This window comes from Staurois parvus, unplaced genomic scaffold, assembly GCF_062004578.1.
Source record: "Staurois parvus isolate SC_StPar_1 unplaced genomic scaffold, SC_StPar_1.0 ptg001349l, whole genome shotgun sequence".
In the NCBI taxonomy this organism is placed as follows: domain Eukaryota; kingdom Metazoa; phylum Chordata; class Amphibia; order Anura; family Ranidae; genus Staurois; species Staurois parvus.
Window position 1 is genome coordinate 2,484,794 of NW_028319145.1, and position 24,103 is coordinate 2,508,896.

The following is a 24,103-nucleotide window of genomic DNA, read 5'->3' on the forward strand; positions in this document are numbered from 1 at the left end:
AATGGCACAGGACCTGGAAGCTAGTGGGAGATCGCAGGAGTAGCGGTGGTTACTTCAGTGATTTCCAGCTTCCAGAGGGATCCCACTGCTACAGTATACGCAGAGTTGCATTGATCCAAGCTGGATTAATGCAACCCAAATATTCATACCTGGAATTCTTCTTTAAGTCACAGGTTCGGCTGAAGAATTACAAACCCGTTACTAAGTACAACAGTTCCAATATATACCTGTATCTGTGTATTTAGTGGTTTATCCAGAGCTCTGCCCTAACACAATAATATGACTTAGAGAGGTTATTTTGTGTCTTTTTAAAAAAAAATGCCCCTGATGATCTTTACAGTTTAGCAGTAATAAGTCCTATGGTCTGAGACATGCATAACATGCAATGTATGAGTGCGGTCACTGTCAGTAGTACATGTATATACATAGATCACATATGTATAGGTCAAAGGGCTCAGGTCCATTCACATTATTCATGCTGCCCACGCTCTATTCCATCACGTGCTCCATGGGATGCTGGCTGTACATATCTCTTCACCAGCCGTAACATGTCTATCTGCAGGTCAATCTTCTTCTGTTCTGGCACTTTCTTCAAGTAAGGAATCAGAGATTGGACAAAATTGTAATCTTCATCAGCCTCGTTGTCTCTTCTTTTCTTAAGACAGTCAACCATGTCTATGATTTGGCTTTCAAAATCCCCCAAACCCTTCGCCCCTCCCTTGGTTTTCTTGGGCCGCGGCGTGTCAGATACTTGCGGAATACGTTCTGGTAGAGGGCTCTGGGGAGGCTCAGAGTCGCTGCCTTCGGACTTGGGGCTATCTGCTGTGTCTGAAGCTTTCCCAGATGTACTAAAGTTCAGAAGAAACAAAAAAAAAAAACATATTGCATTTTGTATTCGTAGCTTACATCTCCGTCACCCTAGGTTCACACATAAGCATTTTGCAGAAACGCAGTACAGTCCATTTAACATGATTTCCTATGGGACAGGTTCACATCTCCACGTTTTCACCCGGTGCACTTTTTGGATTAGGGTTAGGGACTTTTTTGTGAACTCCACCCCTGTATGAAGCCCAATTTGTGGGCCTTGAAAGAGCAAGTTCCATCCTGCCACCCCCTCTATTATGAGCTCCCGCCGTCATACTTCTACTCCCACCCTCAGGAGTAAAAGTTTGTCCAGGGGTTACCATATGCAAAACAATGACAGAAAATATCTTTTTTTATTTCTTGTATTTCTGGCTGTGAACTCCACCCCTGTATGAAGCCCAATTTGTGGGCATTGAAAGGGCAAGTTCCATCGTGTCACCCCCTCTATTATGAGCTCCCGCCGTCATACTTCTACACCCACCTCTCACTACAAATCTTATTTTCTTCCTCTTGTCCTTCACTGTTTTCAGTCGCCTGCCAATGTTTTCTCTTCTCAAGCAGGCTGTTAGATCCACAATTTGGGGATCCAGTTTAACTGTTTGCTAGGACACAGACAGCCAGACCCCAGAGAATCACTGATTGCTAGGACGCAGGTGGCTGTTTCCCACAGCATCACTGGCTGCTAGGACGCAGGAGGCTAATAGCAAAGCATCATGGTTGTTATGATGAAGGCAGTCAAGCCACTTGCACCAGGAATACACATGATGCTCTGTGACTACACCACCTCAATCCTAGTAATCAACGAGCCTTTGCAGCCTGGCTGCTTGCATCCTAGCAACCAGTGTTGCTGTGTGTCCTAGCAGCCAACAAAGCTGGGTTTCTGAACTGTGGATCCAGCTGAGCCTGCTTGAAAAGCTAGAAAAGACAGAGGGGTTGGAACAGGGGAAATGATGTCCCCTCCCCCAAGGACCGTTTCTGTTTCCCAAACCGAACGCTGTCACTCATAGCTTGTTAAAAGTTTCCTCTCCTTGCTATATGAGTGGTGCCCTTTTTGAACGCAAAACATTGAGTTTTCGGTTCTATAGACTTTAATGGAAACGCTGAAGAAAAGCATGTATTACGTTTTTGATGCATTTTGCTTTTAAAATCTGCCTAGCAACAAGAAAAAAAAATCAAAACGCGTCAAACATGCAGGTGCAAAAATGCAATGCAGAAATGGGTGAAATGCAACCTGCATAGGTGTGAACCTAGCCTTAGTAATTCCAAGCAGTGAAACAAACAGTAGTTCCCATACATATTCACAAACCAGCGGTGCTTCTAGACCCTGTACATAAGGGTGTCAAAAACTAGTGCTCAATGGGTGTTCCTCATGCCTGCCACTTTTATGATGATCGGAGCAGAAAACCTGTATGGTAGTGAATGACTCAATACACACCGCTGGTATCACATGGGAGCAGAAGAACACGCATAGCCCATGTTTCTGGGGATTGCATTCTGCTGGAGGCCAAACCACTCCCACAAATGGGTGGAACCAACCAGGGTGGGCAATGGAAGTAAAGGGCAAGAGCATAAAGGTTGCATTGCCACACTTTTTTTCTGAGCCACTGCACTCTGTGCCAGCTACCAGATCCATCATCTAGGGGTGATTGGCATAGGTCAGAATCCATTTTCCAAGTGCTTTATATGAGCACCTGTGCAAAAGGGGTTGAAATATAGAATACTCTGCAGCACCTGATAAAGTCATACTAACATATTTCAATGACTGCCCCAAAGAGAGCAACAAGGGTGTCCACCATGCCCCTTCCATTCAGACATACAAACCTCTGCAGGCATTAAAGCGGAGCTCCACCCAAAAGGGGAAGTTCCGCTTTAAAGATTGGTCCTCCGCTCCCCATTAAAGATTGGCACCTTTGGGGAGCGGGGGGGAACAGGTACCCGAATTTGACAGGTACCCGCTCCCACTTCCGCTGCGATCAGAAACGGAAGTTGTCCCCCCCTCCCAAAAGTCTTGTGGGACACGTGACAGGTCATACGCAGTGGGTACCCGGCTGTAAAGCTGCAAGCTGTCACAGCCGGGTGATCACGCTAAAGATGCCGTCCTCCTGGAATACAGGACGGCTGGTGAAACGGGCTGCGGCGGGTTCGTGGGACAGGTAATTGTCTGTTTTTTAAAAGTCAGCAGCTACAGTTTTTGTAGCTGCTGACTTTTAGTTTTTTACAAAGTGAGTGGAACTCGGCTTTAAGGAAGATGACAGCTAATAAATACTGTTCCCTGAAGAATGATCCATTTCCTTAGGGCTCATGCACACTACAGCTCAGAGAAGCCGTTCCTACAGAGTTTTTTGAGCATTTCTTTTTCTCTGCCTGGAAACTTCTCTCCATGTTAGCCAATGTACACTATGGGAATTTTCTGGATTACACAGGCAAAAACTACCCCCCCACCCCACTAAACTAGCATTTTGGAGAAGAGCGGTCAAGCAGAAAAGATGCGTAAGAGCGCAACAACTTGCAAAAGTGCGCAGAAACGCTTTTTTTTTAAATGAGCATTCAGCTTCCTTTGTTTTTCATATACATTGTTTAAAAAAATGCTGTCTATTCATTGGAAGCCCTGGAAGGTACAAGTTCTTGGTGGCTCTGCCTCCTATTGTTCTGCTACATGTGCTCAATGGCTAAAGACATTACCCAAATGAAGCTAATCGCCGCCATGCAGCAATTTCCATAGCTGAGGGAGGCCGGGCATGAACTGCATGCTGACTGGTTGCAAACAAGGCGTTCCTGGGATCTCGTGGCTGCAGAGCTGACGAGTTGTCGGTGGTCTCAGATGGAGTATGGTGCAAAAGCAAAGGATGTGTCCAACAATGACGAATTGGCCTGTGTTGCAGCTGCATTCTGAATCATTAAAGCGGAGTTAAAGATGAAAAAAAAAAAGTCAGCAGCTACAAAAACTGTAACTACTGACTTTTAAAATACAAACACTTACCTGTCCCTCGGTCCAGCTGTGTCCTCACCATGGCTGGTTTCCCCGGCCATCTTCTCTCCCTGGGGCTGGCATCTTCAGTGTGGGCACCCGGCTGGGACAGCTTGTGGCTTCACAGCCAGGTGCTCTCTGCACATGTGCGAGAAGCGCTGCGCTTCCTGAATGGCCCTGTAGTCTTCTGGGACCTGTCATGTGTCCCAGAAGACTACGGAGGGGGGGGGGGGGACAACTTCCACTTGCCTAGGCGATCGGACCGGAAGTGGGAGTGGGTATCTGTCACATTCGGGTACCCGCTCCCCAAAGATGCCAATCCTTAATGGGGAGCGGGGGACAGAGCATTAAAGCGGAACTTCCCCTTTTGGGTGGAACTCCGCTTTAAGATAACAGGATCCATGATGATTGCAGTAAAAAAAATGTAAATTTCATTCTGCTCTCACTCAATCAAAATGGTGACTGGAACTAATTTTGAAATGCATTGTGGTCATTTCGGAGTGAAAAATGTGCGCAATAAAAACGTGCGTTTTTAGTGCAAGCTTCTTCAGGCTTTTCATTTGAGCTGCAGTGTGCATGAGCCCTTTCAGTAGCATAAATGAAAGTTGCCCATTTATAGTCATGTGCCACTTACGATCTTCGCATTAACATGGGCTCCAGGAATGTCAGCTGATCATAGAACATGTAGCGTTTCCTTTTCGCAGGGGAAGAACCACCCCGGGCTTCTTTCTTTTGTAGGTGCAGCTCCCTCCGGAAGCAATCCTTCAGGGACCTCCATCGAGTCTGGATCTCTTTGGCTGTAAAGTAAAACCAAAAATCATTCAAACCTAGAAGCAGTAGAGTAGTAGATCAGCAGCAACACAGCGTGTGTGACACCCTTTTCCTGCTGGCAGCCAATCTGAAGTGTTATTAGCGAATTGTGGATGTAGCGCCATACCTCCTCTACTGCCACTGTCCCCTTTGTCTTTGCAGCACAATCCTACAACAAATTCTATGTATTTCTGCCTATAGTGTCAACCCATGCTATGCTAAAAAGAAAAAAAAAAACGGGCTCCTAACTTTTTCAGCTGGTTCCTAGATTCAAAGCAAATTTGTCAAGCCCTGGCCTAAGGATGCATGGGGCAGTCCCAAAGTAGGAGGTTGCCTCATGCTATTCGAACGGGCACACATGCACATTAGGAGCTGAGTGTGAAGAATCATAGGACCTGTAAGTCCCAAAGTAGGAGGTTGCCTCATGCTATTTGAACGGGCACACATGCACATTAGGGGCTGAGCGTGAGGAATCATAGAACACGTATTCCTGACACAGGGATCATAAAACATGCAAGTCCCAAAGAAGGAGGTTGCCTCATGCTATTTGAACGGGCACACATGCACATTAGGGGCTGAGTGTGAGGAATCATAGAACACGTATTCCTGACACAGGGATCATAGAACATGCAAGTCCCAAAGAAGGAGGTTGCCTCATGCTATTCGAACAGGCACACATGCACATTAGGGGCTAAGCGTGAAGAATCATGGAACACGTATTCCTGACACAGGAGTGATAGGACATGCAAGTCCCAAAGTAGGAGGTTGCCGCATGCTTTTCGAATGGCCACACATACACATTAGGGGCTGAGCGTGAGGAATCCAGGACATGTAGCCCCAAAGTAGGAGGTTGCCTCCTCATGCTATTAGAATGGGCACACATGCACATTAGGGGCTGAGCGTGAAGAATCATGGAACACGTATTCCTGACACAGGAGTCATAGGACATGCAAGTCTCAAAGTAGGAGGTTGCCTCATGCTATTGAAATGGCACACATACACATTAGGGGCTGAGCGTGAAGAATCATGGAACACGTATTCCTGACACAGGAATCACAGGACATGTAAGTCCCAAAGTAGGAGGTTGCCTCATGCTATTGAAATGGCACACATACACAGTAGGGGCTGAGCGGGAGGAATCAGGGACATGTAGCCCCAACGCAGGAGGTTACCTCATGCTATTAGAATGGTCACACATGCACATTAGGGGCTGAGCGTGAGGAATCCAGGACATGTAGCCCCAAAGTAGAGACTCACCTGAGCTGTTAAAGCGTGCACACATGCAGATCATGGGCCATGTAGTCCCATTGCAGGAGTTCATCTAATACTATTAGAGTGGACATGCATGCACAATTTGGGCTGGCAAAGAGGACTCATGGGACATGTAGTCCCAGCACAGGAAGTCACCTGACGCTATGAGAGCAGGCAGAAATGCATGCACATTATGGGTTGGGTGTAAAGAACCAATGGACATGTAGGCCCAATGCAGAAGGTCACCTGATGTTTTTAGAATGAGCATGCATGTGCACTATGGGCGGGCTGCAAAGACTCATGGGACATGTAGTCCTGATGCAGCGCTCTCCAAACCAGAAGTTCTAGGAAGGGCCTCAAGATAAGAACTGGCAGCACAAATTTGTAAGTCTTTGGGCAAAATACTCCTAAACAGCCCAGCAATTGGTGGTGGTAACAGGGAGCTGAAGGGGAAATACTTCATACAGTCAATACCCCTACCAGTGTCATCACGGTGGCCACTCACAAGTGCCAGCCACCCTTCACCTAGTCATCTATCTCCACTCAGCATAAAGATACACGGTTATTTTTGTTCAAGCCTGAGGTGAGGTGTACAAAAACATACCAGCAAAGGTGAAAAAGTGCACTTAGGTGTGTCATATGCTCCCCTTCCGAAAAGGAAGGACCCTTTCCTGACCCTCCCCAGGGAGCAAGACTTCTGATGGGGTAAGGCACAGTCAGGTCCACCTAGACAACAGTCCTGGTGACCCCGCTCCTTGAGATTAGTCGAAGAGGACCAATGAGTACTTGGCAAGGGGCTCTCGGGAAGGGAGACCCTCATCAAGGCAGTGAAGGAAATAACCTAAGGGCCACACATCCTCCCCCTAGACTTCAGGGTCAGCTCGAAGACCCACACCCTACAATCCACCTGAAAAAGACACATAGTCCAGGTGACACACACACGTAATAAATGGTTATAATGTATCTACAGCCACTTTTTTTGGGGTAGGAAAGGGTTAGACCCCCTGTGACATTTATAGGGTCACATTGGAGAGATTTACTCCATTTATCCTGAGGACCCTTCCCATGGGGACCGAAAGTGAAGGGAAAACCCAAAACGTTGAGTTCCTACAATGGGTGGCATCAACCACCACTGAGGACTTTCTTCACTCCTAAGACATTTCCTCTCACTTCCTGTTGGGTCTTTTATTACAGGAAGTGACGGGAAATCTCTCCCGACAAGTTTTAACCCGTCTTGCCCCCATCCAAAATAAAAATAAAAAATAATGCCAGCTTTGGGTGTAGTTAATGGTGACGGTCATGTATTCTGGATCTCCCAAGGTCTTGTAGGCCACCAGTTTCCATGGAGGTGGGAGGGCGCGCGGCAATCAGGTACGGTTTTCTGGCCGGGTTAGGCCTTTGTCCCATTTGTGGATTTTTTTTTTTAAATCTCCATAAGGTGAAGACGTTACAGTGGATATTTTTATGCGTCGCGCTCGTAGGCGCCGTGACGCAACATTCATGTATTTTACCCTTGCGGCACTTCTCCAGCTGGGTACACTCCTCCCAGCCCGGTACCAGGACGGCGCAGATCTCCTCCCAGCAGCGCTGCTTCTTGGTGCGGTCGCTGTAGTCGTCCTCCTGCTGGTCGTACACCGACGGGCGTTTCTTCACCTCGCTGATCAGGAGGTCGGTGTCCACGATGAGGCGAGACGACTTCATCCCACGCACGGACTGACGTGGCTCATCGGCACCCTGCGGACTAGACGTGGTCTCCTGGTCGCCCTGGAAAGGTTGGTTGCTGCCGGTGGGCTGCGGCTCCACGCCACCGTTCCTGGCCATCAGCTGTTCAGCGCCACATGGCGCGCGGTTGACGCCGGACGGCTGCGCTTGCGATGCGTCGTCCACGGTTACAGATCCTTGTGGCCCCTCACTGTTTCCAAACAAAGAAGGGCCAGCGCCTAGGCCTGAGCTCTCATGCTGGGATGTGGCCATCCATAAAGCTTAAAGGGATATTCCGGCCCGGCCCCACAGGCGGCTCCTCGGCTCCAACACGTAATCCTAGGACACAATGAGCGCCTATGCGCCCGGATTCCGCCCTCTGTCCGCCTTCCCTTCCCCCCCTCAATGGATGGAGATCGGTGACACAGCAAACGCGGCGCCTCTCCCCGGCCTACACCAACATGGCCGCCATTGATTGACCTCCTCATCCACCAATCTCCGGCCGGCATTCCGTGACGAAAGAGGGCGGGAGCCAATGGGAAAGCGATGTATTGAGAGAGCAGTGACGTAGAAGGCCTGGCAGGCTGCAGTGTGTGTGAGGCGAGCGGCGAGCTGAGGAGACTGAGGTAATGGGGGCCCCGGGAATGGGACCTTCTGGGGGCCCCGGGGCGGGGGGTGAGGCTGGGATCTGGGGGTTGTGTGATGGGATTGTGCTGTGTGGGTGATCCTCGCTGCTTCCCATATACAGCCTGTGTGTGTATATATATATATATTGTGTCTATAGGTCTCCTATGATCCTGGTAGAAAGTTCCAGAACATAAACCGTGAGTATGCTCCGTCTTCTAGGCCGCGTTCTGCGGAAACGCACGGAAAACGCAAGTCGCGCTCATTCGCAGGCCTGGTTCACGCCTATGCGTCTCCAGATTTGTGAAAACGCACTGCAGTCCATATACGGTGACTTCCCATGGGCCGCGGTCACATCCGTGCGTTTTCAGGGCGATTTCACGCGCGCCCTCAGTCCAATCGTTGAAGTCATTCGTCGCTCTGCATTGTTGGCTGGCTAGGGGGCAGTGTGGTGCACGGATCGGCGCTCCGGCCCGTCTCCTTGTTTGGTTTTGTACAAGCTTTATTGGAAGCGTAACAAAACATACACTTCCTTCGCTCCATTGTCAGGCGGGGCGCGGGCCGACGTTGCAGCGCAGTTCAGACTGGAGCGCTGCGATAAAATGCGCTAATGTGAATGGGACACGTAGGAGACAACCGGTTCATGTGCGTCCCTGCGCTGACGGATGGGTTACCATGCAGTAGAACGTTGGTTGCCACATAGAGTGTGAATTGGCCCTCAACCGCTGCGGTGGGTTTTTTTTTCTTCAAAAGGTTCAGGGACTTTTTCTTTTCTTTTGCCCGCAGCAGATCGTGTTTTTGGTTCCATAGACTTCAATGGAAACACGTCAAAAAGACGCATGAAAAACACCTTCTGGTGCGTTTTCCTGCGTGGCAACAGACACCTCCCCCTTAGAAACATTGACACATCCCAAAGAAACGCATGAAAAACACCTGGTGCGTTTTCCTGCGTGGCAACAGAAACACTCCCCCCCCCCCCCCCCTTCCTTAGAAACAGTAGCACATCTCAAAGAAAATGCATGAAAAACACCTTCTGGTACGTTTTCCTGCGTGGCAACAGAAACCCCCCCCCTCCCCTTAGAAACAACACATCCCAAAGAAAACGCATGAAAAACACCTTCTGGTACGTTTTCCTGCGTGGCAACAGAAACACTCCCCCCCCCCCCCCCCCACCCTTAGAAACAGTAACACATCTCAAAGAAAATGCATGAAAAACATGCATGAAGAAAACCGCCTTCTGGTACGTTTTCCTGTGTGGCAACAGAAACACCCCCCCTCCCCCTTAGAAACAATAACACATCCCAATGAAAACGCATGAAAAACACCTTCTGGTACGTTTTCCTGCGGGGCAACACCCCCCCTTAGAAACAGTAACACATCCCAAAGAAACCCATGAAAAACACCACCTGGTACGTTTTCCTGCGTGGCAACAGAAGCCGTGGATAGCCGCAAAGTCCTTCTCCTACTCCAGAGACTCTATGGGTGGTTAGACTCATCAAGAGCCCAAGAAAAGGATGCCGCGTGGCGTGATACTGCTTCAAAGGGTTTATTATCCAGTAACGGGTAACAACAAAAGAGTAAACAACCGGAAACCACTGACCATTTGTGTAGGTAAGATGGCCGCCGGACCTGCAAGGGGCCTTGGCGGCGTGACGTCACGGCGTTGTAGCTCCTCTGACGTGTTTCGTGTTCTAGCACATACTCGTAGGGGGTATTCTGACGGACGTTGCTGCTATCCACGGTTTATCCAGGGAGGAATCCATGCCAGGTTGTAGACGCACTATAAAATGATCCAGCTGACCTGAGAGGTTGTGTTCTCAAATGCGTAATGTTGTTGCGCATCTGGTGAGTGCGCAATTCTATTTGATTTTCACCAGAAGATTCAGAAAGGGATCACTCCTAACCTGAGATCTTGTATTAGGACTTCACGTCTACCAATTTATGTGGACTTTTTGGCACGTCACACACCATTATTCACTTTATTGAATGCATTGTCACTTTATATCATTATTATTATGATGTCACTCTAATGCAGCACTTTTCACTTTATATTGATGCTCTAATAATGATTCATATTGCGGGATACATTTTTTATTTATCCCACAAAAACATAAACGCATCAGGCACATCATTTGTATAGCATCCTGCACCCTGGCGGGCGCACTGGCATTCCTCGGATTCCTTATTGCAGCACAGTTGTCACCTCCAGCCCTGTGGGGGGGGGGGGGGTTGTTTTTTGGGGGTTTTCCTGATTGTGCTCACGGTTGGGCCTCTCTTCACCTCACTTTGCCATTCGCTTGTAACCCAGAGACACCTGTTACTGACATACTTGGTATGGCAGATTGCATTTTCACATTTAGCAGTGTCTGTTCCATCTCTCTGCAATGTGGCATGAATAAGTGGCCCGCCTACTGAGCAACGTACTTGGGTAGCGACCAACACCTAACATTGCTGGTTGCTTGGCTGTCTCTGGTGTCATGCGTGTTTTGGGCTCAACTTCTCAGCAAATGTGGGCTTCTACCACCAGGATATTAATTTGTTGTCTTTCACTTCTCCTTAGTAGTGACGGGCTGTAGGGGGGTCCCCTGTCTGCTTCCTCCTCTCTGTGGTAGTGACTGGCTGTAGGGGGGTCCCCTGTCTGATTCCTCCTCTCTGTGGTAGTGACCGACTGTAGGGGGGTCCCCTGTCTGCTTCCAGCTCTCTGTGGTAGTGACTGGCTGTAGGGGGTCCCCTGTCTGCTTCCAGCTCTCTGTGATAGTGACTGGCTGTAGGGGGTCCCCTGTCTGCTTCCAGCTCTCTGTGATAGTGACTGGCTGTAGGGGGGTCCCCTGTCTGCTTCCACCTCTCTGTGATAGTGACTGGCTGTAGGGGGGTCCCCTGTCTGCTTCCACCTCTCTGTGATAGTGACTGGCTGTAGGGGGGTCCCCTGTCTGCTTCCACCTCTCTGTGATAGTGACTGGCTGTAGGGGGGTCCCCTGTCTGCTTCCACCTCTCTGTGATAGTGACTGGCTGTAGGGGGGTCCCCTGTCTGCTTCCTCCTCTCTGTTGTAGTGACTGGCTGTAGGGGGGTCCCCTGTCTGCTTCCTCCTCTCTGTTGTAGTGACTGGCTGTAGGGGGGTCCCCTGTCTGCTTCCACCTCTCTGTGATAGTGACTGGCTGTAGGGGGGTCCCCTGTCTGCTTCCACCTCTCTGTGGTAGTGACCTGGCTGTAGGGGGGTCCCCTGTCTGCTTCCACCTCTCTGTGGTAGTGACCTGGCTGTAGGGGGGTCGCCTGTCTGCTTCCTCCTCTCTGTGATAGTGACTGGCTGTAGGGGGGTCCCCTGTCTGCTTCCACCTCTCTGTGATAGTGACTGGCTGTAGGGGGGTCCCCTGTCTGCTTCCACCTCTCTGTGATAGTGACTGGCTGTAGGGGGGTCCCCTGTCTGCTTCCACCTCTCTGTGATAGTGACTGGCTGTAGGGGGGTCCCCTGTCTGCTTCCTCCTCTCTGTTGTAGTGACTGGCTGTAGGGGGGTCCCCTGTCTGCTTCCTCCTCTCTGTTGTAGTGACTGGCTGTAGGGGGGTCCCCTGTCTGCTTCCTCCTCTCTGTTGTAGTGACTGGCTGTAGGGGGGTCCCCTGTCTGCTTCCTCCTCTCTGTTGTAGTGACTGGCTGTAGGGGGGTCCCCTGTCTGCTTCCACCTCTCTGTGGTAGTGACCTGGCTGTAGGGGGGTCGCCTGTCTGCTTCCTCCTCTCTGTGATAGTGACTGGCTGTAGGGGGGTCCCCTGTCTGCTTCCTCCTCTCTGTGGTAGTGACCTGGCTGTAGGGGGGTCCCCTGTCTGATTCCTCCTCTCTGTGGTAGTGACTGGCTGTAGGGGGGTCCCCTGTCTGCTTCCTCCTCTCTGTGGTAGTGACCTGGCTGTAGGGGGGTCGCCTGTCTGCTTCCTCCTCTCTGTGATAGTGACTGGCTGTAGGGGGGTCCCCTGTCTGCTTCCTCCTCTCTGTATTATTGGGGGGGTGGGGAGCTTAAGAAATAAAACTAGTTTTAACCAGAGCATCTAAGGCCTGGTAAGCTGCAATATTTGAGATTTGTGCTCTTCGGCTTAGATAAATGATCATTGTTTGTTTATCTTCTTTCAGAATGTCGTCAGGAGCCTTGTTTCCGAGTCTGGTGCCCGGATCCCGTGGGTCCTCCAGCAAGTACCTGGTGGAATTTCGGGCTGGAAAGATGTCCTTGAAAGGAAGCACAGTGACCCCTGACAAAAGGAAGGGACTTGTATACATCCAGCAGACTGATGACTCCCTGATCCACTTCTGCTGGAAGGATAGAACATCTGGGAATGTGGAGGATGTAAGTTGTACCGGGGGGGGGGGGGGGGGGGGCTTTGATCTTCTCCAATCAATAGTCTTCCCTCTCCTATGAAAGGTTGTGTGAAGCAGGTGCTGTGACTTCTATCAACAAGCAATTAAGCTGTGGCGGACGGTACAGAAAGCCGAGGCGTTTTAGAAAGTCACGCTGTGGCAGGCGGGTGTGCTGCCTTGTACCTTCTGCCACCAATATCATCTGTTACACTTTACAAGCTGCGACATTCACCCTCGTGTTCTCTTTCAGGATCTGATTATATTCCCAGATGATTGTGAGTTCAAGAGAGTGTCTCAGTGTACCACCGGGCGCGTCTATGTGCTGAAATTTAAGGCCGGCTCCAAGAGACTGTTTTTCTGGATGCAGGTCAGTCACTAGTATCCCTGTCATTTAAGTTCAAAGAGAATCTTGTCTAACTCTTATGTAGCCGTGTTACAGTTCTGTTATCGGTTTGTAAACATTGCAGCCCATACTGAGAAGAAAGTTCCTCCTTTTATTAAGTCTTCTTGCATAGCAAGGAACACTTATTGTATTCTCACAAATATATTCTTATTATAGCCATATTTGCCACGCTAACTCCTCCCAGTTTTTACACTACAAAGACAAGTAATATATCAAAACGTGCGGATTGTTCCCGATCGGATTGCTGTTACTTTGTGGAACGTTTCGCCGAATCGTTCAAGAAATATCGCGTTTTTTGTGGCGAAATTTTCCCATAGGAATGCATTGAGCAGCAGAGCACAGCTAGAGTGTGCAAAGGAAAAATCAGAACATGATGTGTAAACTGCCATCACTCTGTCATTTTCAAGCCCACCTACACATATCTTATATCAAAACGTTCAGCTAACCCTACTGTCACTAAAAATGTTCACGGCTAGGACATACTCCTGATAGTTTTCACAATATGACCATTTGTTTGCACCTCACCCCTCCCATTGACTTTCATTGAAACTCCACTCTAGACACCAGAAATTTTAAGGGACGTTTTTAAACTGCGACTGTGCCTTCATTTTTTATCTTTCAGAGACATACTATACATCAAAATTTAGGTCTGGTTCTTGTGATTGTCACAATATAAACCTTTTCACAGTAGCATTTATACTTTTAAAACTACAAGCGTTTGAAGATGGCAATCGCCAGTGAAGTTGGCAAGTTGCAGCAGTGTGTTTAGAACACAGCTTCTCACATGCCTGACTGAGTGAGTTGCTATAGCAACCAAAGGTCACTCAAGAGTCAGATGAGTCACCAGGCTGGACTGTGAGATGCAAAATACAAGCTGAAAAGCATTTCTCCCTCTGTCAGGCTTGCAATGTGCACTGCTTACATTTCATGAATCATTTGGTAAGGGTTACTTGCAAGAACACTTTACACAATTTCCCCAGAAATTGTAGATTTTCTAGTTATTATTATTATACAAACTCATGCAGACTCCACCTCCGCAACATCGCCAAAATCCGCACGTTCCCCAGAAACCACTAAACAGCTCATCCACTCCCTCATCATATCACGACTCGACTACTGCAACTCCCTCCTCACTGGCCTGCCTCGCTGCTGGTTATGCCCACTTCAGTCGATCCTGAATACGGCTGCCAGACTCATTCACCTTTCCAACCGCTCCATCTCCGCCACCCCACTTTGCCAATCCCTCCACTGGCTTCCGATTGTGCAACGGATCAAATTAAAAATCCTAACACTGACGTACAAAGCCGTCCACCATACTGCCCCGAACTACATCACTGACCTAATATCCAAGTACCGCCCAACACGCACACTCCGCTCCTCACAAGACCTCCTTCTCTCTAGTTCCCTGGTCTCCTCCTCCCATGCCCACCTCCAGGACTTGTCCAGGGTGTCACCCATCCTCTGGAACTCCCTTCCCCAACCCATCAGATTATCACCTACTCTCCTCTCCTTTAGGCGCACCCTGAAAACCCACCTCTTCAGGGAAGCCTACCCCACCCCCTGCTAACTTGACCGACTTCCTCCACTCTTCCTACCACTCCATCCCCCACAGCTATCTCCTCCTGTGCCACCATCCCCTCCCGCCTAGATTGTAAGCTCCAAAGAGCAGGGCCCTCGATCCCCTCATGTTTTGCATTGTATTGGTATTGTTCTGTCACATGTTCTGTACCCCTTTGTAATGTACAGCGCTGAGTGAACCATTGGCGCTTTATAAATACTGTATAATAATAATAATAATACAGGATTTATATCACGCCAACAGTTTGTGCAGCGCTTTACAAAATGAAGGTAGACATTACAATTTGGTACAAGAGGAAACAGAGGGCCCGGCTCATTAGAGCTTACAATCTACGAATATCACGGATTATCATCTCTACCAGGGAAAGATTCTCAGGATGAAAGCTAGACCCGTTCTCTTCCCTGCACAATGTTCTATCAGAATGACGCCATCGTCTGGATGAAAGATGCATAGCATGCAGGGGACGGGTTGGGTCCAGAGGTGTACTTTGAGAGTGTTAGTAGGGGCCTTACATCCAATCTACTGAGTAAAGCAGACAAATGTCTGTTGTAATGTTGAAAAACAATACAGGCTGAGATGGGCGGGCTATTCCTACAAAGTCTGGGGAATGGATTGTTCCCTTTTGTAATGTTGGCACACAAAACTGTCATTGTGCAGCTGTATCTGGGTGATGACAATTCAATACTGCCCGTTATTTCTGCTTCATACATAAAATTCTTTTACGAGGAATTTATCAGTGTAGAAAATCCGGAGTCTCCGTCTCCTTATTTATGGTGCAGGTTGTGGGGCTCATATCCTATCTTCTCTCCCTAATGAGTCGCTGACACAGAACTAGTATACAGGAGGTTCCGCCTGTCAGACTTCACTGGCTTGCACACTTGCTCCAGACTCCTTAGGTAGTGAAGCCAGCATGAAGGTGTCGTCCCCAGAACCTACATCCAGTCGGCACTGACAGCTCCATACAGGTTTTGTTTAATGCTTCCCGTCCGCCCTATAGCAGAAATACTGCTACAGGGCGGTACAGGTGTGCAAAATTGTGTGTGTGTGTGTGTGTATATACGTGATTTTGCAGTTCCACGTAGGGGGTGTGCACCCTACCCGCGCTGCCATTCACGGCCGTGGTTGCCAATCACTGGGTCCTGGCCAGTAATTACTCGTGTGCACCCAGTGATTTCCGATCACCGACAGGGAGGAAGACTGTTAGTAAACAAACAAACAGTCCTCCTCCCTGTCTGCTCGGCCACACTGCTCAGTCATCCAGAGCAGTGTGCTTACAGTGAAACTTGCACGCACCGCCCCCTAGTAAAACACTCCCTGCACACAGTTAACCCTTTGATCGGCCCTCATGTTAACCCCTTCCTGCCCAGTGCCATTAGTACAGCGTCAGTGCTTTTTTTCTTTTTTTTCACCACCGATCACTGTATTGGTGTCACTGGGGAAGTTCGTTCTCCAGTGACACCAACACAGTGATCAGTATTGGTGTCACTGGGGAAGTCAGTTCCCCCCCAGTCTCAGAATGTCTGCCGCAGACCCACTATAAGTCGCTGATTGCCACCATTTACTAGTTGCAAAGAAAAAAAATGCCAGTATGTATACCGCCATTTTTAAATGCTATAACTTTCATGTAAACCGACTAATTTACACACATTGAGATTATATTTTTTTTTTTTTTTTTTTTAGCAAAGACATGTAGCAGAATACATTTTGGCCTAAATTTGACTCCATTTTTGTTTTTTGTTTTTTTTCTACTGGACACATTTTTTAATAGCAAGAAGTCACAAAAAATATTTTTTTCTCAAAATTGTCAGGTTTTAATTTCCTTTTTTTTTTCCTTTTTTATAGCGCAAACAATAAAAAAAACTGCACAGGCGATCAAATGCCACCGAAAGAAAGCTAAATTTGTGGGGGAAAAAAGGACGTAAATTTAACTTGGGTGCAGCGTTGCATGACTGCGCAATTGGCAGTTAAAGTAACGCAGTGCCGTAACGCAAACCGTGGCCTGGTCAGGAAGGGGGAGAGGGGGGTAAATCAGGAGGGCGAGGGGTTAAACTCTAAAATGCTCTTACAGAGGTCTGAAGTGGCCTGTGTTTGGGCAGCTTTGTTTATTGCCTCTTCACTGTAGTTCCTAATGGAGGCTTACGTCATATATGGTCCCTGCGGCCATCTTCTCTGAAGTCTTATGGCATGAGTAGGTGTGACGGGTGGGGGATGTGCACCCGCCTGACGCTCTGTCCTGCAAGCACTCCATAGTGATACATAAATCTAGATTGGCAGCACAAGTATATTGCCTTTTTTTTTTAGTTTACCAGTTTATTGATTCAAAGATGGCGCCTTTTAAATATCTGCAGTTGGTCTTTGCTGTGTTGCACAGCGCTGTCTCCCTATCATGTTTCAGGCAATGGGAATTGAAGGGGGGGGGGGGGATGGGAAGAGCAGTGTGGCCATACCTTAAGATGAAAGCAGGACACCGCAAGCTACAAGCTCTGAATATGTTCCCCTCCTGATGTATAGTGTAGCAAAGTTCAAATGAGAAACTCGTTAGGTCTTACTGTTCACATTTGTCTTTCCGCTGTAGAGTTCTGCTTGATGCAGATGAAGAATATTGTGTATTTTATTCCTTTCTAGGAACCCAAGACTGACAAGGATGAAGAGTACTGCCGCAAGGTGAACGAGTATCTCAATAACCCCCCCATGCCTGGAGCACTGGGTGGAAGCGGCAGTGGAGGCCATGAGCTTTCAGCCCTCGGAGGTGAATATCCCATTACATTTTATTTGTCCGCAAATATAGCCTGTCGTAGATCTCATCAACTATTTATTGGGGAGAAGATTACTTCCTTTTTGGCTGTATCCCCCTATGGAAGAATTCTCATTTCTGTCCTGGTTACACAACATACAGACCTCCCCATTGGGGACGCAGCAATAATCTCAGCCGGCGGTTTTCACCGTTCTTCCCTTTTTTTTTTTCTCCAGGAAAATAGCACATGATGCTGCTTTGTGTTTGCTTTGTGTTCCACTTCAATAAAACAAGGATCAGTATGTGTGTCAGGACATATGTGTATAATGATGGGGACCAGCTGGGTGTCCCTTGTGTGACTGATTTAAAACCAGTTGTACATTGTAAGAACTGTTGGGGGTGTCTGTAACTATACTATGGATCAGAACGTCCATGTGACACCATGTTCTTAGAGAAAACACATGCCAAAGGAGCGGCATAAGAAGGCAAGGCTCATCTAATATTTTCTTCAGACGTGTTCAGGTTAGTAATGTGATTATATGGGGTTGAGCAGCCCTTGATGCAGAGAATGGCACTGAAGACATTGGCAATGTTCTCCTCATCCTTGTATATGAGTGCAGGACCCCTTGTGACATACTCCCTGGGGATGGACCTGGAACACCCTGCATTAAAGGGAGTGGGTGGAATGGGCCGTGTGGTTGTTGACCACTCGTACACATTGCAGAGTTGACTTTTTACCCCACCCAAGTCATTTTTTATGCTGTGCATGGTCTGCAAATAGAACGTTCTCCATATCAATCAATCAGACTTTAAGTTTAGAGCAGCCAGAACAATTTGTTTTTGTAGGTCTTTCACTCCCTTAAGTGATTCTAAAGGCTTTTTTAGTTATTTTTTTATTAAAAAAAAAAAAATACATGTATACTTACCTGTTGTGTGCAGTGGTTTTGCACAGAGCAGCCCAAATCCTCCTTCTCAGGTCTCCCGCCAGGCTCTCCTGGCCCCTCCCTCCTGTCGGGTGCCTCCACAGTAAGCAGCTTGCTATGGGGGCATCCGCTGCTCCACATCCATTCTCACACGGAGCCGCGGCTTGCCCCCCTATCGTCTCACTGGCTATGATTGACAGTTGTGGGAGCCAATGGCTCCTGCTTCTGTCTCAGCCAATGAGAAGAGGGAGTCCCAGGATAGTTCAGACTCCAGTGCACATTGCTGGATTGAGAGGGAGCTTAGGTGAGTATTTGGGGGGGGGGGGGATGCATGACGGTAAAACACCTTGAGCCTTTACAACCACTTTACCTTAATGATCTGTCATAGTTCAGTACTGAATCAGGACTTGTTACATGGAGGAGGGGTGTACCTCTCTGCTAAGAAGACACATTGGGGTTTATTTACTAAAGCTGGAGAGTCCAAAATCAGACTCCCTTCTGCATAGAAACCAATCGGCTTCTAACCTCAGCTTGTTCAATGAAGCTTTGGCAATGAAACCTGGAAGCTGATTGGTTTCTATGCAGAAGGGAGTCTGATTTTGGACTCTCCAGCTTTAGTAAATAAACCCCATTGGGGCGGCTTTACTGAAGGGAAATAGATGGTGTAGGTGCACTCCCTTCCCCAGAGCTTAGTAAATGTGGTAAAGTTCTGCTGATCTCCAACATCCAATCGTACAAACACAAATGCTGTGTAATATTTCATTTTCCATCCGCCTGATTAGTTATTCTTTACAAAGTGAAACTTCACCAGATTAACTAAGCTCTGGGGAAAATGAGTGCTGCTGCCCTTGGAAAGTGCCCAGTCTATTTCCCTCTAGGAAATGCACCCCATTGTGGTCACTAACGCCTGTCTATTGCACTGTTACACATCCTCCTTACATTGCTCTGTGCCTGAGAAATGATTGATAGAACTCGCTCTCTGTCTTGTCTCCTAGGAGAAGGAGGCCTGCAAAGCCTGCTGGGAAATATGAGCCATAACCAACTGATGCAGCTTATTGGGCCCACTGGTCTGGGGGGGCTTGGTAAGTATGCGGCTCTTTTTGCTCACCGGATTAGCACAATCTCTGCCCTCCTGTTCCCAATTGTTGTGACTGCAGAAAGTGCCAACACTGTGTGACAATTGATAATGCAAGTCCAGCGTTTGGACACGATGATAGCTTCTTATCTGCAGGGATTCAGACGAGTTTGTTTGTTTTGGCCCATGTAACAGAAAATAACAATAAAGAAAAAAAAAGTTATTTGCCCAACTTCAGCCATTAAAACTGAGCTCCACCAATCCGCCATAACATTATGACCACACACCTAATATTGAGTAGGTCCACCTTTTTTGCTGCCCTGAACCATCAAAGTCTGGACTCCACTAGACTTGCTGTGGTATCTGCTTCTGCCAGCTTGCCTCCTTCCCATAGTGCGTTTAGCTGGAGTACCCATCTCTGCTCCAGGTAAACCGCGCACAAGCACCCAGCCGTCCATATGATATAAAAGTAAACCTGATTCATCAGATGAGGCCACCATCTTCCATTGTTCTGAAGGTCATTGTATGTGCTTTTGACTTTGGACACGGGACAGCCCCATACACAACGAACTGCAATGCACCTGTCGAAATCGAGTACCCGCTCCAAAGCCTTCCCGCTATCCAAAGGTGCCATTTCCTCACGGGGAGCAGGGGACCAGTACTTAAAGTGGAACTTCTCCTTTTGGGTGAAGCTCTGCTTTGTGATCCTTCACTAAAAAGCTGGTGTACAGATGTAAGAACCAAAACGAAGGAGAATCCTGCACTAGGGAACAAGAGAAGCTCCGGTAAATCTAGTCAAGTTAATCTGGTTGAAAATAAAGACACAAGTTCAACCAGTAGAATATGGGTTGCCTCTTAAGACAGGCGGAGCAGGGCTCTCTAGAACAGGGCTCGACAAATCCTAGGCACCAGGTCGAAATTGCATCCTGGCACCTGGGTTCACACACTGCCTCCCATAGACTTCATGCAGAAATTCCTGTCAATCGTAATCCAATATGAACACTTATCTCCGCATGTCACTCAACCACTTGTGAGTCTGGAACGCTCCGCTACAAACTCGCACGGGACCCTTTTCGTAATGGCACTCAAAACGCAATACCTTTTGGATCGCATCTGTGTGAACCCCCCAATTGGAACACATGATATCTAGCCTGTCATGTGGATCTGAGAGTTTAAAAACGCATCCAGAATTGCATATGTATGAAATGGCGGCTCTATTCACACCTGGGCGTTTTGGGATCGTGGCAGAATTGCTGTGATTGTAGGTTCAGGTGCCATTCTTTTCTATGACGCCTAAAACGTGGTGCGATTATATTACATTTGTCGCATCACGTGAAGCTTGTTTTTTTTTTTTTTTTTAACTGGCTCCTAGATTCAAAGGAAATGTTGTCAATCCCTGCTCTAGACAGGAACATAATGGTGTCCGTGTGGTTGTTATGATGGTGGGACCTTGAAATAATTGAGTTCACTTCATGGGGAAAGCCACAAGAGAAACAGAGGCCATTTTGTAGCTGAGCTCATATTACTGCAGGGGTGGTGGAGCCGGTTACATTGTACTTCTCCATTAGAGATCGAACGTTTGTGGGTCGGTTAGATCAGCTCTGTGTGGAATGATTTATTTCTTTTATCTGAGCTAACCTAATAAAATGGCTGATCTCAGGTGAAGTCTTGTCAGCTGATTGATATTTGCATTTCTGTGTTGGCAGGAAGTGTCAGTTATGTATACATTGACATTCTACATTCTCTCATAGGTGGTTTAGGAGCTCTGACAGGTCCAGGATTGGCCAGTCTATTGGGCAGTGGAGGTCCTACAACAAGCAGCTCTTCTTCCAGGTAAGATGAATATTTTCTCTACATTGACAGGACCACCATATTCATCATCTCAGGGGCCTGTGTATGTGGGCACAGTTCAGTGTACCTTGCCATGCGGTTCTCAGTCCTGGTCGTCATCTTCATCAGCAGATACAGGCCAGCTGGACCGGACCTATTGAGCGGTGTACACCTGTGTCTCTTCTTACCCTGCAGAAGTCTCTTGTGTAAACTGTGCTGCCCATGATATTCATCTACTTAATATTTAACAGCATATAAACGTATATATTTTTTTATTACACTCTGAATTATTGGGAAGCGCCAAACACCTTTTTGATTTGATAATATAGATAGAGCATTCCAGCTTAGTGATGGCTTTATCGTCAATGGAACATGTTTCCTCTACAGCTTTCATTTTATACAAGATTTCATTTTTAGTGTTTTTGTCCCGTAGTTCTCGCAGCCAGTCGGCAGCAGTGACTCCGTCATCCACTACGTCTTCCACAAGAACCACCACTACACCGGCTGCTCCAGCTTCAGCGCCTGCGGCAACGCCCAGCCCTGCGGTGAGCTCCAGCAATGGTGCCAGCGCTGCTACAAGCCCTACACAGCCCATCCAGCTAAGTGACCTGCAGAACATCCTAGCGACCATGAATGTGCCTGCCACAGCGGAAGGCGGCCCGCAAGGTAAGTGCTCCTGTGATGAGGACTGGGTTTCCCAGTGTACCAAAGCTTCCAAAATTTGTGTATTGGCATCTATAGCAGGCGGTCTGCTGATCTACTATACAAGGCTGACCCCGTCAGATAACAATATTATTATTATACAGGATTTATAAAGCGCCAATAGTTCGCTCAGCGCTGTACATTACAGAGGGGGACAGAACATGTGACAGAACAATACCAATACAATGCAAAACATGAGGGGATTGAGGGCCCTGCTCTTTTGAGCTTACAATATTCTACTTTTTTTGGAAACTCCTGTGGTATCTGGTAGATGAGAGATGAAGACTTTTAAGAGAAACTCTAAATGAGCAAAATACACTGTACATTTGCTGATTAATTCTACAATACACCTTCATCGGGTTAAAGTGGTTGGTTAATGTCTTCCTTGCATATTGTGATGGATATCCTGGTGTTTGAACCTATGGTGTACTCCCATGACCAATCATATTCTAGTAGATTACCAGATTGGCCCTAGAGAGTGTGCACTTCTCATCTGTATTGGGAGACCATCAGCTCCTTTGGTTTCAGGGACTTGATGTGAGCCGTTTTTATACACATCATGAAGTCCTGTGGAATATCAATGTAATAAAGATGAAACCTGTATCCTATGTCCTTCTCCTTTACCGTTCACAGTGGACCTGGCCAGTGTTCTCACTCCAGAAATAATGGCGCCCATCCTGGCTAACCCCGAAGTTCAGGAGAGATTAATGCCTTACCTCCCGTCTGGAGAGTCCTTGCCGCAAACAGCAGAGGAGATCCAGAACACACTTACCTCTCCTCAGTTTCAGCAGGTGAGTCATCGGTTCTGGAATGATCAGAGACTAACACTTGTTGTGGGTTTTTTTTTTTTTTGTGTGTTTTCTGTTTTTTTTAATTTTGGAATTTGGCGCTCAAAACCAGGTTACTAAGCATACATACGTGAACTTTAAAGCCCACCTCCAAGTGAAATTTCTGCAACCCCTATCATTAAAACTCGCTTCATTTTCATCATTTAGGCTCCATGTACATTAGCCTACCCTGCCCACCAGCTGCGGGAAAACGCAAATCGTGGCAACTGTGGTACCGCAATTTTGCTGCTTTTTTTCCCACGGTTGGCAGTCATTCCTATCCTGAACGCAATTTGTCCGTGTTAAGGAGAGGGAGGTTTAACCTCACCTAAAATGCAGCAGCTCCTAAACTCGTGTACACAGACACATAGACTTTTATGGAGTTGGGTTTAGGAGCTTTGGCAAAGAAGACTCCATAATAAAAATTTCCATCCTAGGAAGTGCCCCATAGGAGCTTTCCTGTCCTTCCTCCACTCTGGCCTGGACCATTGTCTAGACTTGAGTACCACCAAATTTCAGCCCTGGTCACTCATTCCTTCTGCCACCTGCACATTACACTCCACAATCCGCTCCATCCCTCAAGTGTCCCCCCTGCTTCCTCCATCCCCGCACACTGTACCCCACTCTGGCAGTTCAGTTCATTCTACAAACTCGCCCATTCTGGTACAGGTCCACTTTTTTTTTTGTGTGTGTGACAACTTGATGGATTTACTTCACCGTAATGGCTGCACTGTGTTCCATAATGACACTTCTCTGTTCCAGGCCCTGAGCATGTTCAGTGCTGCTCTTGCTTCCTGCCAGTTGGGACCGTTGATGAGCCAGTTTGGGCTGCCAGCAGAGGCCGTGGATGCAGCCAATAAAGGAGGTAAGACTAGCTGGATCAATAGGACTTCCTCTACTCATTTTACAGCATTGTGAGAGGTTTACTCCTACAGTAAAGTGAGTGTACTTTCCATTCCTTTCAGTGCTCACATTCTCTAGTATGCAAATACAGACTTCAGTTGCACTTTATTCATCCAAAACTGCACCTGAAGAACGTGCAACCATTTTTTTTTTTTATTTTTTAAATATATAGTGAATCTGCTTTTAAGCGCTTTTGTTTTTTCTTCCTCCTCCACAGACATCGAGGCGTTTGCCAAGGCCATGCAGAACACTTCCTCTCAGAAAGAGAGAGACTCCAAAGAGAAGAAGGAGGAAGAAGAAGACATGAGTTTAGACTGAGGTCTGGGCTCCTCCTTGCTGCACAATGGAATGATATGCTTCAGCCTGGCTTTATACCCCCCACTTGTATGTCCTTTCCATGTTTAATAAACCGTTTTCTCTCTGCTGACCACGGCTCAGGACTGGCTCCATACCCACATGGAACATGGCCTTCCGGGCCTAGTGCCGTTCCTTCCTTCCGGGCCTAGTGCCGTTCCTTCCTTCCGGGCCTAGTGCCGTTCCTTCCTTCCGGGCCTAGTGCCGTTCCTTCCT

At 47.8% G+C, this 24,103-nt stretch overlaps 2 protein-coding genes across 2 annotated transcripts; one reads left to right on the plus strand and one right to left on the minus strand.

Moving 5' to 3' along the window:
- Nucleotides 1-224: 224 nt before the first annotated feature.
- Nucleotides 225-8,065, minus strand: LOC149436717 (uncharacterized). The gene is made up of 3 exons (XM_089661529.1): nt 7,405-8,065; nt 4,467-4,629; nt 225-848 (listed from the first exon to the last, which is right to left on the minus strand). Exons 1-3 carry the CDS (start codon nt 7,865-7,867, stop codon nt 470-472), a joined length of 1,005 nt encoding a protein of 334 aa, XP_089517655.1. The 5' UTR covers nt 7,868-8,065; the 3' UTR covers nt 225-469.
- Nucleotides 8,066-8,071: 6 nt separating this feature from the next.
- Nucleotides 8,072-23,960, plus strand: ADRM1 (ADRM1 26S proteasome ubiquitin receptor). The gene is made up of 10 exons (XM_089661528.1): nt 8,072-8,220; nt 12,336-12,546; nt 12,808-12,924; nt 17,165-17,288; nt 19,192-19,278; nt 21,023-21,104; nt 21,535-21,767; nt 22,437-22,594; nt 23,393-23,495; nt 23,751-23,960. Exons 2-10 carry the CDS (start codon nt 12,337-12,339, stop codon nt 23,849-23,851), a joined length of 1,215 nt encoding a protein of 404 aa, XP_089517654.1. The 5' UTR covers nt 8,072-8,220; nt 12,336; the 3' UTR covers nt 23,852-23,960.
- Nucleotides 23,961-24,103: the final 143 nt, after the last annotated feature.